The sequence below is a fragment of the Taudactylus pleione genome, unplaced genomic scaffold, assembly GCF_031769625.1.
Source record: "Taudactylus pleione unplaced genomic scaffold, aTauple2 ptg000157l, whole genome shotgun sequence".
Classification (NCBI taxonomy): domain Eukaryota; kingdom Metazoa; phylum Chordata; class Amphibia; order Anura; family Myobatrachidae; genus Taudactylus; species Taudactylus pleione.
In genome coordinates, this window is record NW_028284559.1 from 6355881 (window position 1) to 6372896 (window position 17016).

At 45.2% G+C, this 17016-nt stretch overlaps 1 protein-coding gene across 1 annotated transcript in view; it reads left to right on the top strand.

The window, feature by feature from the left end:
* Positions 1-16585, top strand: part of LOC148521579 (sperm flagella and cilia-associated protein 1-like) — a 169554-nt gene extending 152969 nt beyond the window's left edge. Inside the window, exons 6-7 of the mRNA XM_088475012.1 lie at positions 9643-9745; positions 16205-16585. Coding sequence (XP_088331138.1) covers positions 9643-9745; positions 16205-16318 — 217 coding nt within the window. The 3' untranslated portion in view covers positions 16319-16585. The remainder of the gene's footprint in view (positions 1-9642; positions 9746-16204) is intronic.
* Positions 16586-17016: the final 431 nt, after the last annotated feature.

The window sequence follows — 17016 nt, forward strand, 5'->3', positions numbered from 1 at the left end:
ATAGTATTGATTACAGTATGTGTATATACAAAATAAATAAATTTTAACCTTATGGACTGTAGCTTCAACATTAATTAATGAGAGATGTGAAAAACGACTGAGTTATGCAGAGGACAAAATAAATATTAGATACACACACACATACTATACATTCACTAGTAGTTTGGACCCTCTCTACAATTACCCCAGGTGAACTTTCCACTGCCCTTTTTTCTACTCTCTCTCCTCCCTACCCCTGCCCCAAATCTCCCATCCACAGTAGGAACCGTTAGCAGGGTGCGAGATTGTACAATTATTATATTGATATATATCTGCACTACACACATGTATCATGAAAAATATAAATATTATATGAATCTTCCAAGATGTATCCTGTGTCCAATCAAATTAAGTGTGTGCTATATTTTTTATGTCATTTACTTACCAGGGCATGTAATACAGCTATGGGTGTTGGGCTGGCTCTGAATGTGCAGGGTTACATTTTGTCCAGATATGTCTGATTACAGAGATAAAAATAAATGGCCAATCAATTTGTGTCAAATGTAGCAGCCACCCAAAAATAAAGACGTGCACTCCTCGAGAGTTATAAAAGCTACCCCTAAACTAAAGATCCCAATGGTACTTTTCTGGGTTCCATATAAAATTGGATTTTAGGATTCACGGTATCAGAGATGTCTTCTAAAAGTGCTGGGGGTGGCTTTTCAGATGCATAGAGATGTGTCATCTTATGGGGATGTCCCGAGCGTGTCGCTGTAGATTCTGAACTGCTCACATTGGAGGCTAGTGCAAGTTTCGATGATGCAACCGATGGTGGCGTCTTAAGCCGCACCGAGCGATATTACAGCGTCTACAGACGCACATAGTGGACTTCTCAGTCCTTACACATCCATGTGTACGGATGTACACCAGGGAAGGGCTGTGTAGCTGCGACCTCTGAATCAGGCCCGTTGTGTTAAGGCATCACATAGTAGCATGAAATTTTGGTATTAAATGGCAGGCAATGCTTATATAACACTGCATAGTACATGTGTACCTTCAGAATATCTCCCGACAAGTGTGAGCCTGATTCTGAGTCGGAACGGTATCTTTTGTTACAGATGAAAATAGCGAGTATTACCATACAGTGTAGAAGCGAGTTTGTGCGTTATTGTGAACCTATTAGTCAGACTGATCTCTGCTGGATCTTCTTGCTTTACTTCTTGAAATAGGCTGAAAGTGGGCGGCTAGTTGCAAGAGATATCATAGTAGTGTCATATGCATGGAGAAGGGAAGCATATTTCAGACAGGTCTCTTGCACCTAGTAATGATGATGACGGTTGCAGCGGTTAGTTAAAATCAGTAAGCAGAGCGAGAGATATGACTCCTGCTTTTTAAACAATTGATTTATTTATTTGCTGTTTATGGGCGGTTGACGGCATAGCATGAGATCATATCAATCACTGTCTTGTGAAACAGAATTTGGGAATAGTTAAAGGAAGACACATGTATGTAGTCACTTCTATTTAATGAGTCTTTATAATTTGGTATGTTTTAAAAAATATCTTGTTTTATACAGTACTAGCGTTTGCTCCCATTGTCTATTATTTCTCAGCGGAACAAATTTTACAAAGACAGTAGTGGCATCTAATATTGTGATGTGTATTTTATATTGTAGAAATTGATCGCAAAATGTCTTTGTAAACAATATTTGCAGTTTTTCCTTCAGGGATTAACACAAAATTATGCTTGGGGCTACTAACTCGTGAGTAAGCCACTTAACCTACAGTAACACTGAAAGGTTGCAAGTAATATGAGAAGCGACTCTATGATATGTAGTATTTGTCTTGGTGCGCCATCTACTGGATTGACATATATACTGCAACTTCATGAGTCAAGATAAGCTGCCTGATTAATGCTTAATATATAGTTGGATTTTCCTGCAAAATAGATCTTGAGATATTTATATCTATGTATTTATATATGCAATCATATATAACTTTGTGTTCGGGGTGTGCAATATGTGTATATAATATATATATATATATATATATATATACAATAATAAAAACACCCTTATTTAGTGCTAAGGTTAATGCTAGCAGCACCTCAAAGTGGGACCCCTGTCAGCGGGAACCTAACAAATAATACAAAAAATAAAATGATAGATCTGAGGACGCTAATCAACAATGAATTACAAAATGTTATATTAAAGTATTGGATAGTCCTTACCTATAAGAAGAATCCTTGTACTTGTTCCAATTAGAGGTGAATCAAAGCAGTCCAGAACAATTATTCACTTAATTTTTGTCCATAGGATGTAAAGTAGGGGTGGGGAACCTCCGGCCCGCAGGCCGTATACGGCCCGCAAGGTGAAATCATCCGGCCCGGCCGGCTGTCAGCGGCAGCAGCAGCAGAATCAGCGTAGTGTAGCGGCTGTCAGCGGAGGCAGGTAGCGCAGTGGGAGAGCGGGGATGTCAGGATTGTCATCGGCGGCAGGTAGTCAATGACAGCCCTGACACACCCCTTCCCCCCGCTTCGCTACCAGCGGCGGCAGGTAGCACAGCGGGGGGAGGGTTTGTGTGTCAGGGCTGTCATCGGCTATCAGTGGCGGGAGGTAGCGCAGCGGTGGAGGGTGTCAGGGCTGTCATCGGGCGGATTAGTGCAGGGGCTCTCTCCCTATCAGTGGCGGCAGGTAGCACAGGGGGGGATCAGGGTGTCAGGGCTGTCATTGAGTGGCATGCAGGGCTCTGTCCCCATCAGCGGCGACAGGCAGGCAGCGCACAAGGGGGGGGGGAATCAGGGCTGTCATATGGCTGCCATTGAGCTGGTTAGTGCAGGGGCGTGCAGGGTCTCACCCTAACAGCGCGGGCAAGCAGGCAGTGGTGGCACAGCAGGGGGTGTGTACAGTCAGTGCTGTCATCAGGCTGGTTAGGACTGAGAGGACCCCAGGGCTGCCTTATCAATCTGCCTGTCACACATCCATAGGGACTGCCCCTCCAGACTCTGCCTGGCAACATACCAAAGGGAAGCAGTTACTTACCGCCATCGCATTAAGGGTGAGTTAATAACATTTTTAACCAAATATAGGAGGCAAATTTTAAGTTAATAATTTTGTATGGCCCCCGAATGATTTTCTAAATATCAAAATGGCCCTTGGCAGAAAAAAGGTTCCCCACCCCTGATGTAAAGGAACTGTTATGGTGAGTGGAAATGTCATCAAATAAAATGGTGTCGATTAGCCAATGTCTTTGTTACAGGGATGTATGTATAATGTGTGCGGGGCACCTGGGCCTCCGGGTCCAGGGGGGCCCATACCGCACACCCTGCACCCGTAGGTAATTATACTTACCTCTCCGCCGATTCCAAAAGTGCTGCTCCGCAGCACCGGACCGGCGCTGTAGAGCAGCAAACACTCACTGGGAAAATGGCGGCGCCCATTTTCCCAGTGATCTGCGTATGTGCAGAAAAGATTTCCCCGGGAAAGTAGGCGCTGGCGCCATTTTCCCGGAGACCCGCGCATGCGCTGTAGATTCTGGCATGAAGCCAGAATCTGTAGCGCTCAGTGCCGCTGAGCCGCAGTCAGGAAGAAGGGGGCCCAAACGGAGGCTGCACATGGGCCCCCTCCTCTCTTAAAACGCCCCTGCTTTGTTAGATAGATGTTAACCACCAACCACCCCAAAGGGTGTGAGCTCATTGGTGGAAACCTGATGTGGGACAGATTGCTACGGCGCCAAACGCCATACATCTGTCACACGTCAGGTTTCCACCAATGAGCTCACACCCTTTGGGGTGGTTGGTGGTTAACATCTACCTAACAAAGACGTTGGCTATTTGACTCCATTGTATTTGATGACATTTCCACTCAACATAACAGTTCCTTTACATCTTATGAAGAAAAATTAAGTGAATAATTGTTCTGGACTGCTTTGATTCACCTCTAATTGGAACAAGTACAAGGATTCTTCTTATAGATACTGACTATCCAATACTTTAATATAACATTTTGTAACTCATTGTTGATTAGCGCCCTCAGGTCTATAAATTTATTTTTTATATATACAGTATACATATAGTCATTTTGGACTTGAGGAGCCTGTGCATATTCCGATAAAAAAAAAAAATTTCTCCATAGTTCATAAACAGTCCCTAAAAGTATATTTCTCCCAAAAACATTACATTTATATACTGTACATCTAGTCATATTTCACTTGAGAATCCGGCACACTGAGCGTGCCGAGTGTCAAGAGTCTGGTTTTTCCTTTATTGTCCCTCTCCCTGATGTCACATTGAGATAATACATACCTCAGTTTCTTTGTAGGTGACTAAGCTATAAAATATTGAATCCAAATTCATCCCGTATTTTTTGTGTGATGCCGGAACAAACAGACAGACAAAAATTCTGTTTTTTGTTTTTTTTTGTCTCCATATTTCATACACAGTCCCAAGGAGTACATTTCTATGTACAGACACAACCATTGCAATTTTATTATAAGTATAGATCATGTATGCAAATGTTTCATCCAGAAAGTGTTTTTGAAATTTGTAAAAGTTCTCATGGGTTTAAATACAACTGATTAGCTGACACTGGGCCTGATTCAGAGCCGCTCGGAAGCGGCCGCTCGTTCGCTCCGAGCGATGTTCGCACATCTGCGCATGCGTATGGGTCATAATGCGCATACGCCAACCAGTCAGTGCGGTCGGAAATAGTGTGTTCACAAAATAGTGAATGCCTGCTAATTTGAGTGACAGGATGAGGCGTTTGTGGGTGGTAACAGGGGAAGGTGCTTGAAAACAGGGAGTGGAGATCCGAACGCAGGCGTGCCAAACGGTCAAAACGGGCGTTTTAAGGGTGTGCATAATTAACAAAACAGCGTCATCGGCCACGTCACTTGGTTGTCTCTTATCCTGAACTGTTCGCATGATTGCGGTAGGAAAATCCAACCACAAGCACTGCGAGCAGTTCAGACGCCTTTCGATGTACTCGATTAATCTAATAAATAGCGGAGATGACGTAGGATGCGACCGGCCAGGGGGCGTTTTTACAAAATAGCGAGCGCATATTTCGTTCGCTCACTCAGACATAGAGGCGTCAACAGAAAAGGCCCCTTTTTCTGAACGAGCGAGCGCAAATAGCGTCCGGCTCTGAATCAGGCCCACTGCCCAATGTATTCCATCACTTATGACTGCCCTTTCCTGCAATGTGAAGTGTCTTCTAGCTAATGTTTCTTTCATTGTAAACAAGAGGTGGGGAACCTTTTTTCTGCGGAGGGCCATTTTGATATTTTTAACATTATTCACGGGCCTGGTGCAGGACACGGCTCTCCGTGTGATGTCACACAGGAGTGGGACAACAATCGCCGGTGCCCGGCGCATCCTGAGGATGCTCCGGGGAGCTGTAAGGGCAGCGGTGTGACCGTCTCAAGCGCTCCAGGCAGCACTGCTGCATAGATTCTGGCTTCATTGTGTCATTCTAGGCACCCTGCTAGCCAGATGAGGCTAGCAGAAAACAGTTCTGAGGGCCAGACCAAATGGTTCCGTGGGCCTTAAATGGCCACCGGCCTGAGGTTCCCCATCCCTGGCTTAGAGTATGCACCTGCATCTTTTTTTTTCCAGCATGGTACTACAAGATTCAGCATGGTAATGCCTTTTATTATGTTTAAAATGAGGGTGTGTGGTCCAGCCCCTCCCCCTTTCCCCTGTAATTGTGCATATAATATACACTGGAAGTTAGAGACTTCCTTCTGGTTGGTACCAGCATGTGCAAACATCAGCTATATAACATTATTTACGGGCCTGGTGCAGGCCACACACCCTCCATGTGACATCACACAGGGGCGGGGCCACAATTGCTGGTGATTGCAGCAATGCCCAGAGCATCCTGAGGATGCTCCGGGAAGCTGTAAGGGCAGCGGTGTGACCAGTGCCAGATTAAGGTCCACATAGGCCTGGAGCTGAAATTTATTAAGGGCCTATTGTGTGCCACTACAGGGGATGTGACTAGTGATGTGGGAGCGTGATCAGAGCTGTGTGGGTATGGTCAGCATAGGGTGTGTAGTTTCTGCTATGGGGTGTGGCTAGTTTCATGGGGCATAGCTAGCGTCTACCTTCAACTACCTTAATTTATAGGGGTAGATTCATCAGCCACAGTGTTTACAGTGCAGGTAAAGGTCCGGATTTAACGGCCGGCACTATTCATTTATGCATTTTACATGCGCGGTAAACCTGTGGCTAACTTGTGTTATTAGCCCATAGATTCCGCATTAGGTGTCTGGAATCTATGGTTATCCTGAGCGTTAAGCCCCAGAGGGTGCATTTAACTCAGAGTTTTCTACATTAAGTGCACCCTCTGGGCTTAACCTGCAGGGTAGTGACCCTTCAAATGAATAGCAGGATGGAGCTTTAGCAATCCTGCAGCTAATTGTATCTGCCCAGTACTGAAGCTATAACAAAAAAAAAATTGTTGTTTTTGTGAAAGGCTATGTACTGTATAGTCTGCCTTTCCTTGAGTGCTAGAATAGTTTAGATTAAAAGAAAAAGCGTCTGTGTAATTCCATCCATCTAAAATGCAAATGCAGAAGGAGGTGTCAGTCACCTCCTTGCTGCACCTGCGTGATTCCAGCGCTGTGACCGAAGTCACAGCCTGGAATCACATCGGAGCAATCCCGACCATCTGTTGCGATAGTTGTCCCTTTGGCCAGGCTGGTCTTAAACATTTCCCTTAGCTGGGTACACACTGGCAGATATATTCGCCGATCAATTGATCGGCCAATATATTGGGTGCCCGTTGGCCAGTGTGCACCAGCTATATGTCTGTAAATGACATAGTTCACAGACACATCGTGTCAGCTGTGCTGCACAGTCGATAGCCACATATCTGCAGATATATCTGTCCATCGGCAAGTGAGTACGAGTGATCACCCGATCGCCCATACTCAAGCAGCGACAGACGTGAGGAGGGGGTCGCGAAGCGTCCCCGGCCAGCAGAACCTGCAGCTGCTTGGAAGATGATGGTCATTCTAGTATATTTGAATGACCATCATCTACAGGAATATCTGCAGATCACTCAATCTACAGATATATCTGTGCAGTGTGTACCCATAATTAGTCCCCAACTCTAATTAAACTTGAGACACTGTTTTATCTAGGCCGCAGTAGCGTATCTATAATGGGTGCAGTGTGGTCCAGGGGGGCCCCGCACCGCACACCCTGGACCCATATTATTTTACACTCACTTGTCCGTGGTCCCGCGTCAGTTGTCAGTGCTGCTTAGAACACCGGAAAATGTCCGCCACGCCCATTTTTCTGGTGTTCTGCGCATGCGCAGTAGACTCCAGGCACACTCTAGTGCCCGGAGTCTACTAATGCACCGGTGGCTGGCCAGCCGCGTCAGTCGGCTGCCGGCCACCAAGGAGAGAGGAGGGGGCCCCACACGGGGAGTGCACACGGGCCCCCTCCTCTCTTAAGACGCTTCTGCTAGGCCGCCTGTGTCTGTACTGTTCCTTCCACCTTCTTCGGAGCTCTACCCAGCCACGTCCCCTGATGCTGCTGCGCGGAATCATTTATTGAAGATATGCAGTAGTCAAACACACGTCAGAAACTTCCAGTGCTTCAGAGACAGTGGAGGAGATGTATTAAGCGCCAAATCGGTATCGCGCTGCTATTGCTTTTCCCCAATGTATGATGGGGGGTTTGGTGGTAAATGACAGGGGCGCTATGCACCCGTCATTATCGGCGCTGGTATCTAGAAGATAGCAGTGCCTATAGCCTGGGCAATGTATGAACGGTCAGTTCGCCTGACCATTCCGCTCGCTGCAGCTGTCGATATCAACAGCTACAACCTGGCAATGCCCTATCCCCAAAGCAGGGACAGCGCTGTCACTGCTGCAGTGGCTGCCGGCTCCAGGGCTGCACGCAGGATTTTGCGATACTTGCAAGATCCCGCGCATGCTCAGTGGAGCCGGGCGGGACTGAGACACAGCGCATCAGCACTAGGCTGATGTGCTGTGTATTCAGGCAGGAATCCCCCACTCCGGCCGATGAGATGTTCATACATCTCATTGTTAGTGCTTCCTGCTTCGCCTCGGTAAAGAGGCGAAGCAGGAAGCGATATAGCGGCAAACCTTGTGGGCAGTGAGCGAGTGGTCAGTGTTGGCGGACAAAATGCTCTGTTCCTGGACTTCCACTTAATTTTAGATTGCAGTTACCTTAATTTTAGACTGCAGTTATATATATATATATATATATATATATATATATACACACACACACACATACTAAAACATACAGTACACATGGCCCCAGGAAAGATCACACTCTAGAACTCAGAGAACACAAAGCAGCACCAGATCATATTACACTGACCAGTAGGGATGGTCGGTATTTTCCTTGTCCTACTTCTGAAGACAGCTCAGCCTCTGCGGCCCCACTTATTTTCATACCATCAGTGCCCACTACAGTACAGTCTCCAGTCCACCTGACTCATTTGCTGAGGTAAAGGGATGAAACTTTGGGTTGCCTACCCTACCCGAGTGGGCGGAGCTTTGGATGGCGCCGGTGGGCGGAGCTACATTGACCATCGGCGGGGCTTCGGACGGCAGGGGGCTGGATCTTAACACAGCTGCCCACACAGCTGTTAATCCAGCCCTGATGGCAGCGAGCCCCCCCTTTATGGCCCGCTAAGCCCCGCCCCCTCACAGAACGGGGCTCACCAGGGAATTACCTCCCGGGCAGCTCAGTCCGAGTCTGGGGAGGAGGGTTGGTCTCGGCCGGGGTTGTGGGGGCGGGGCATCGATCTGGCAGGCTAATGAAGGATGAAGCAAATTTATTTTTTTATCCTGTAAGATGCTGCTGTGGGCCTATTCTGGTGGTGGGCCTGGAGCTGTAGCTCCATCAGCCCCATTATTAATCCGGCCCTGGGTGTGACCGTCTGACGCATCCTAAGGAAGCTCCAGGTGGCACTGCTGAATAGATTCTGGCTGCAGGGTGCAATTCTAGGCCCCCTGCTAGCCAGATGAGGCTAGCAAAAAAAAAGCTCTGAAGGCCAGACCAAATGATTCCGAGGGCCTTATACGGCCCCCGGGCCTGATGTTCCCCATCCCTGTTGTAAACAGTCAAAACACCTCTAGTAGAAAATGGATAAGTGTGATCTCTCAATTCGCTGTGTATTGTAAAAGATATTAATACCTATGGCATAAGTTGGAATCATAAACTCTGTTTACATTTTCTATTTGTGGCCTAGCAGCATATTCATGTTTGGAACTCATTTGGGAAATAGATGCAATGTATAACAGAAAGCAGGACAATATGAAATTATATTTTGTAGTTAAATAAATTCTTCAAACCACAAGTAGTCTTACAAAAGCAGAGAGAGGGGGAAAACTGCAGCCTCAACCCCAAACCCCCACCACCACCTCTACCGACCTTGATTGCTCTGTACTCATAAAGTTGTGTAGTCAGCAAAGCATCTCACAGGCAGAGGTCAAACCCAAGTGCACAGACAGAGAGATTTATAGGTTTGAGACCAGGGTGAGGGGGTTACTGCAGGGTTGGGATGATTTATGTAAACCATCTGTTTTTTATATTTTGTTGTTGTTCCTATCTGTGCTCCCAGTTTAACTAGGAAGCTGCATTGACAACTGAGCATACTGTCATATTGTCTTACAGACCGGACGGTCGTTCACACCCATATGCACATCTGGAACCTGGTGTACGCTTGTTGTTGGAAGAAAAAGAACAAGAATTGCTAGCACTACAGGAAACTGTTCAAGTGAGTTTGATGGGAGCTTAGATCTCTGCTTCTCAGAGACTTTGTTTGCAGTTTGGAGGTTCCAACAACACTACTGTGCTGCGTCCATCAGGAGCCATGACTGTATTGCGTGGGTGAGGCTTGCTCAGAGTGAGCAACTGCAGGGCAGGCCTCTCTGTATATACACATCTGAACTTTTCATGTGGTATTAAGTTTATCTTATGAACTTTTGTGAAGAAGAAGGTTGGAATGTGCAGTTTATGTATACATACCATATTCCACACCCTAATAGTTATTAGAGAGCATAGGATAGATTGATTCTTAAAAAGGTTTAAAAAAAAAAAAGGAGCAGACACACTTTTTTTTATGTTTTTGTATCTTAATCCAAAGTATGAAGTTAGTTGGGAATCCAAAAAGTGAGATGAGATGTTGGGCACCACGGTTTGCATAGTGGTTAGCAATACTGCCACACAGCACAATTCCTGACCAAGGCACTATCTGTACAGAGTTTGCATGTTCTCCCATGTTTGGGTGTCTTTTCTCTGGATACTCCTGTTTCCTCTCATACTCCAAAAACATACTGGTAGGTTAATTGGCTTCTGACAGAAAAAAATTACCCTAGTTTGTATGTGTGTGTCCTTGTGATAGGGACTATATATTATAAGCTCCATTGGCGCAGGGACTGATGTTAATGATTCTCTGTAAAGCGCTACAGAATATGTGTGCGCTTTATAAATATCTGTAAATAAATAAATGTTGATAGTGGAAACCTCTACACCTGAGTTTGCTAGAGCTCAGTCAGAATGGACAACACTGTAATTAAATTCCCAGCAATATGTGGCCACAGTGTTCGGATGTGCACATCCACAACATGTTGTTCCTTCAGGTTAGGGGTCCAAAGGAAAATTATCAATGTCGGTGTCTACTTTGTGCCAGTGTTCCCATTGTCACCATGGCGTTCTGCGGCACTGTGCAGACTTTGCAGAGAATTGGATTCACCCCTGAGAATCTAGAGGTGCACAGCTCCTAGGTCACGATCCCAGGTGGGATTTGTGGTCCTTTCATTATCAAGTATGATGCAGTACAGTATATTCTGATGGGATTTTCCTCCTTTGGTGTCCCAGAATAATTGCAAACTAACACGAGATTGTAACTAAAGAAAAATTATTATAGGTCCGAGTAGTACAGTAACTGGCCACGGAACAAGCTAATATACTGTTTTTAAAAGGTTAATGGAACCAAAGATATCATACAATTATCATGAATATTTTGTGCAGAAGAGGAAAACATATTGTCACACACTTAAAAAAAACATTAACAAAAAAGTAATTTAAAATGATAAGTTAATTTTAGTTATTTTTTTTAGGAGATATACAGTATGTGCAAAATACTTCAATTGTTTATTTTGCAAATATAAACTTCACTTCTGTGTACAATCTAGTACTTTCCTTCACTGATGCTTCCCCATCATTGGGGAGGAAGCTAAGTATATGCAGTCTGTCTACTGTAAACAAAGGGTCTTAGCCAGAGGTTCCCAAACTCGGTCCTCAAGGCACCCTAACAGTCCAGGTTTTAAGGATATCCATGGTTGAGCGCAGATGTTAAATCAAAAGACTGAGGTACTAGTTAAGTCACCTTTGCCCAAGCATGGTTATCCTAAAAACGTGGACCGTTTGGGAACTTCTGGTCTAAGCACTGGTGTTTCTCCGTATCAAAAAGAATTACCCCCAAAATATAAGCCCTTGCATAGTTTAATGAGGAACATTAAAAACTATTCTTATAGAGGGATTTTTTTCTCCTCTCCAGTCTGTCCTCAATGCTGCTGCTCGGCATATCTTCCTCTCCAAACGCTCTACATCTGGCTCCCCTCTCCTTCAAGCCCTCCACCAGCTCCCCTTTCCTTTCAGAACCCAATTTAAGTTTCTCCCGCTCGATGACAGGTCAGTCAAATGATGCGATTCTAATGATATCACGTCATATTGGCTCCGCCTCCTCCCGATCTACCCGCGAATCGCAGCATTTTGTCGCGAGGGGGCGGGGCTTAACAGGGCTTAAGAAGGTGCTTGCTCTCCAGTCTGTCAGGGGGGATTTCTTGATGTGCTAGTGGTAATTGTAGTGTAGATACCCAGCATTGTCATGGTAGTGAGTGCAATTATTTTGGAAGGACTGTGGGGATCACGTGTTGCTGGTGCAATGTGGGGGTCACTATTGCTAACTTGAACTTACTGCTGGTGTAAAATGAGGGAGACAGGCTGCCTGTAGAATGTGGATCGCAGGGGTGTAGCGAGGGTGGTTCCAGTAGAGCATGAGCTCCAGGCGCCAAAATGGACAGAGGGCGCCATCCAGAGTTTCGGAATTCATGGGCCGCTGCACAGTGTGACAGCTGCCTGTTAGTTTCATCTCAGGTTTGTTTGCTCTATATCCTAAATAAGTTACAGATCTAAGATCCGTTTCTACATTTCATGCTGCCTCAAGCTGCCCAGGTTGTCTCCCCTCCGGCCCTCCCTCCACTGTGATCATCTTGTCACCTCACCTTTCCTGTCAGATTGATTACATTCACTTCTCGCCTCTTTAATTCCCTCCCCTCTCTACCCTGTGATCGGCTCTTTACCCCTGTCCACTCCTTTCTTATTGGCTTCTGTTACCACACCTCTCTGATCAACTTTGTCCCTCCCCTCTCCTTTCTTATTGGATTCTGTCACCACCCCTCTGTGATCGACTCTTTGTCCCTCACCACTCCGCTCTTAGGCCCTCATTCAGAGCCGTACGCTCTGAGCAGAGCGCACGCTCTGAATGAGGGCCGCCCTCCATAAAAATGGAGCGTCCTCCTGGACGCTCGTATAGCTGTGGGTCACCACCCACAGCCTATACGAGCGTGCAGTTTGATGGCCGCGATGGTCTTGACCATCGCGACCATCGAAACTGCGAGCCGGAGCCTGCGGTTGAGGTTTTCAACCGCAAGCCCCGGAGTGATTTTGGCTCTATCAGAGCAAAAATCACTCCCACTGACATCACTAGTGATGTCAGTGGGCCGGCTTCTGACGGGAGGCATTCCCGTGGGAACGCCCCCGTCAGGGAGGCACGCCCCTGGCACGCCCACCAAAGGGGGCGTGCTGTCAATCAACATCGACAGCACGCCCCCTTTGATCAGACACAACGAGCAAAGGAAAGTCCTTCGCTCGTCGCGTCTGGCGCATGCGCACAACGGAGCTCCCGCCGTCGTGCGCATGCGCAGAGCACAACATCGACCCACTTGCGAGCGGACAGCCGCTTGCGAGTGGGTCTGAATCAGGCCCTTATTGTCTTCTGTAACCGCCCCTCTCCTTTCCTTTTCTTATTGGCTTCTGTGACTGCCCATCTCCTCTCCTTTTCTTATTGGCTTCTGTGACCACCCCTTTCCTCTCCTTTTCTTATTGGCTTCTGTGACCACCCCTCTCCTCTCCTTTTTTTATTGACTTCTGTTACTGGCCCTCTCTGATTGATTGGCTTTGCCCCTCTCCTCTCCTTTTCTTATTGGCTTCTGTCACTGGTCCTCTCTGATTGGCTTTGCCCCTATCCTCTCCTTTTCTTATTGGCATCTGTCATTGGCCATCTCTGATTGGCTTTGCCTTTCCCCTCTCCTTTCGTATTGGCCTTTGACACCTCCCCTCTCTTATCAGCACCTTCCTCTCCCCTCTCCTCTTTGATCCCCTCCCTCCTTCTCTCCTCATTCATTCATTCTTTAATGTATTCATTGTGCTTCAACGGACTTAATAGTTACACATCTGAGGTAAAATCCTAAACTTCAATTCAAAGTAATGAGATCTTCCCAGGCATGACCACACAGTGTTATTTGAAAGGCCTTTTAAAAAATATTAGGAGACCTGAAATAATAATAATGGTGGCAGACAGAACATAGTACTCACATTAATATAGGTGCAATGTAAATTTGCAAAGTGGAAGCATAGCTAAGAGGGGAGCTTCCCATAGGTGTTCCCACTCCAGTGATGGCTGCTCAGGCCGTAATTGCAGTAATGAACTGTGCACCCTGTGGAATTTCACTCTAGCACATGTATTCTGTCACTTTAAGTTAAATGATCAGAAAATATAATACAATCTCTTCTATTGACTAATAACAATGATTCAAAGGAGATATAAGTCAGATCCTAGGTGCTATACATAAATAAAGCAGTGCCAAAGATGCTACTCAGATCACCGAAGCATTTTATTCCCCCAATGGGGCCCCCATACCCCAGCATGATACTGTCACTGTTTGCTGCTTTTCACTTCACTTCAGTATTCCCCTACAGGCTGGCCATACCCCACTAGCACAGTTCAGTACAGGGTGGGGGGGCGCTATCACATGCACTTTCTCCGGGCGTCATGGTTCCACGCTACTCCTCTGTGTGGATGCATTACTATATATCAGTGTTGTGCAGTGAGGTCAATGACTGGGGAGGCACACATGTATGAAAACACTGTTTTCATATCAAAACTCTGGAGCATGACAGGGGGTATGATAAGGGAGGGAGTATGACAGGGGAGGCTCTTGCTCCCCTGCCTACCCTAACTGCACGTCCCTGCTATATATAATGTTGGGTACACCATCTAATAGCACAAACAGCTGGCTTCACATGGGATGCACTGACTGCTTGTACACATATTGTAGGGGCATGGGTGCTGCTATCATGTTGAGGGTACTGGCTGCTTTTACAATTGAGTTAACCTGCTGCGTGTGTATCATATTGTTGATTATATTATATTCGATGGAGATGGGATCTGTTTTAGAATGCTTAAGACCCTATATGGTCTAATCTGGTTCTGCTACTGTATTATATCCGGGACACATCTTTTCACATTTAATGCCAGGAAAAAGTCTTACATGTTTCAGACTCTTTAAAGCATCCAATGTATGACAGCAGAAATCCAGACTTGCAAAGTATCTGCTAACAGAAAGGCATTCAGTTGTTTAGAACAGAATTCCAACATACAACTCTCACAGCACTTTTCATGTGTCCTCAAACTATTTCAGACATAAACTCTGCCTTATACAAAATAAACGTGATGCTTTGCTGCATATGGAGTTATGGGGGGATGAACAAATATACATAGCACAGTATGCTGTGTTCAGTCTTCAGATAAGGCCTCTGAGATATTATCTTGTGCTAGAATGGGAGAGGTCTGTAATGTGTAACAGGCGCCTTGTTGCTCTGAAACAAAACATAAAGGATTCTTTCTAGATACAACAGATGTTTTTCATCTGTCCGCAGTCCATCCCAACTGATAACGGTAGAAAAAACCAGCAGTCACCCACTGTTTAGTTACATGTTGTAACTCCACATCAAGGTAAAGCCATTGGCGCATGCTAAATTGTAAGCTCTGAAAAAGGACAGTTTGCCACAAGAAAGAGAAACCAGACCGTCTGTATGTAAGGATTCATGTGAGTCTCTATAATTGGGAGAGATCTGTTATTTAAAAAACACATTTCCCACGGCAGTGGGCACTTGCTGGCCAGCCATGGGAACACTGAGCTGCCACCCAGAATTGAGATACACCATAGCAAACACTGTGGTCAGATATATATTGTTTTAGGCTCTTGCCTTGCTGGCACTGATAGCTGGTTATGCCAGAGAAAAGTGTTACAGTATAAAAACTGTGCTTCGACCCCTGCATGATCCTATATCTAGTACACAGCATGACGTTATTAGGGCCAGTGTAGAGCTGAACACAAGTCTGCAGTACTTTCTCCACATTGTGTGCAAGGAACTAAATATATTTATTTTCATTTTCCACTGACCTGAGTGAGTTTTGGAAATGGAGCCAGACAGGTTCACTAAGCTGGCACAAAACGTACACCTTTAATGGCTCGCCACATTGCTCAGAATAGTAGAAAATATAAGAATATGCAAAGACTTTATTACAAGAAATATGTTCTGAAAATTGTACACAATATTCTGCAAATATTACTTCTGTATAAAATAGGCTACTTAGGGCTGGATTCAATGAACCGGGAAAATTACAGTGCAAGGAAAATTGCTATTAGCCTCAGACTTTTACTCCCGGAGCTCTTCAATTATAAATCCACGCTAACTCGCATGAACCCATAGATTCCTGTATAAATTCCCGGAGCTATGGGTTAACGCGCTGGCGGCACCAGGGATTTCTTTTCGATTTGAATTATTGTGGCTAATGTAATCTGGCCCGTAATATGTCCTAATGCTGTGTCTGGCCATACAAAATATCATATAAATAGATTCCTTGAGGTATTTTTGCCTTGATTTATTTGTACTGCAAATTTGTGTACAAAATGATTGGATAGGATAAAGTTGGCAGAAGCATTGAGCATTGGCTGTATAGAGCTTGTGTCAATACTCTGTTTCTAATTGTAAAGTGCTGCGGAGTGTGCTGGCACTATAGTAATAATGGTAATATACAATAACTTTGAGCACCACATAGAAATAAGCTCTTCCACAGGCCTAACTTTGACTTTGTCCTTGCCAGATACTACAAATGAAAGTCCAGCGCCTGGAGCACTTGCTGCAGCTGAAGGACTTGAGGATAGAGGATTTAACACAGCACATAAACAAACAAAGAATACAGAAGAACATCAAATAATGTGCAAGAATGTGCACCACCACTATGGGACTGCCTTATGCATCGTTGGAAGAGTAGCTCAGGGACTTTCAGGACTTTCTACATCTGAGATGCACCCAAAGAAGGAAACCAATGAAGCCTGTTTCATTTACAAGTGTCCTTTTCTATCATTAGCCTGTTTCCTAAGATTACAGTACTAGCTACATTCTACATGACATAATATTGTTGTTACTGTGTATAAAGTGAGCATGTAGTATATTAAACTGTAATACCAGTCCATTTGTTACAATTAGTATGTTATTCTACATAGTTAAATAAAGATAAAGTTTAAAAAAATCCTCTGTTCTGTGTCATGTTCAACCTGTCGCAAATATTAATTGTGTTGATCCAGAGAAGACTAAACAAAGCCTCCATTGTGACAGTTGCCAATTTAGCCTCACAGGGGGGACAAAGTGAGCCAAATATAACAATAGGATAAATTGCACGGACCAGACACCACTAACACGCTCTTTACTGATTAGAGATACATATCCCATTGCTTAAAGATACCCAGTCTATTTTCAAATTCTGTGAGTGAATCAGCACCTCCTATAGTAAGTAGTTCTACAGGTAAATAGCTCCACAATGTAAGTACATCTTTAGTAAACAAAACCCTCCCTATGCTGAAGGGAAAACTGTTTCACAGTTTATAACCCCTCGTCCCCTGGTTTGTTAGACCA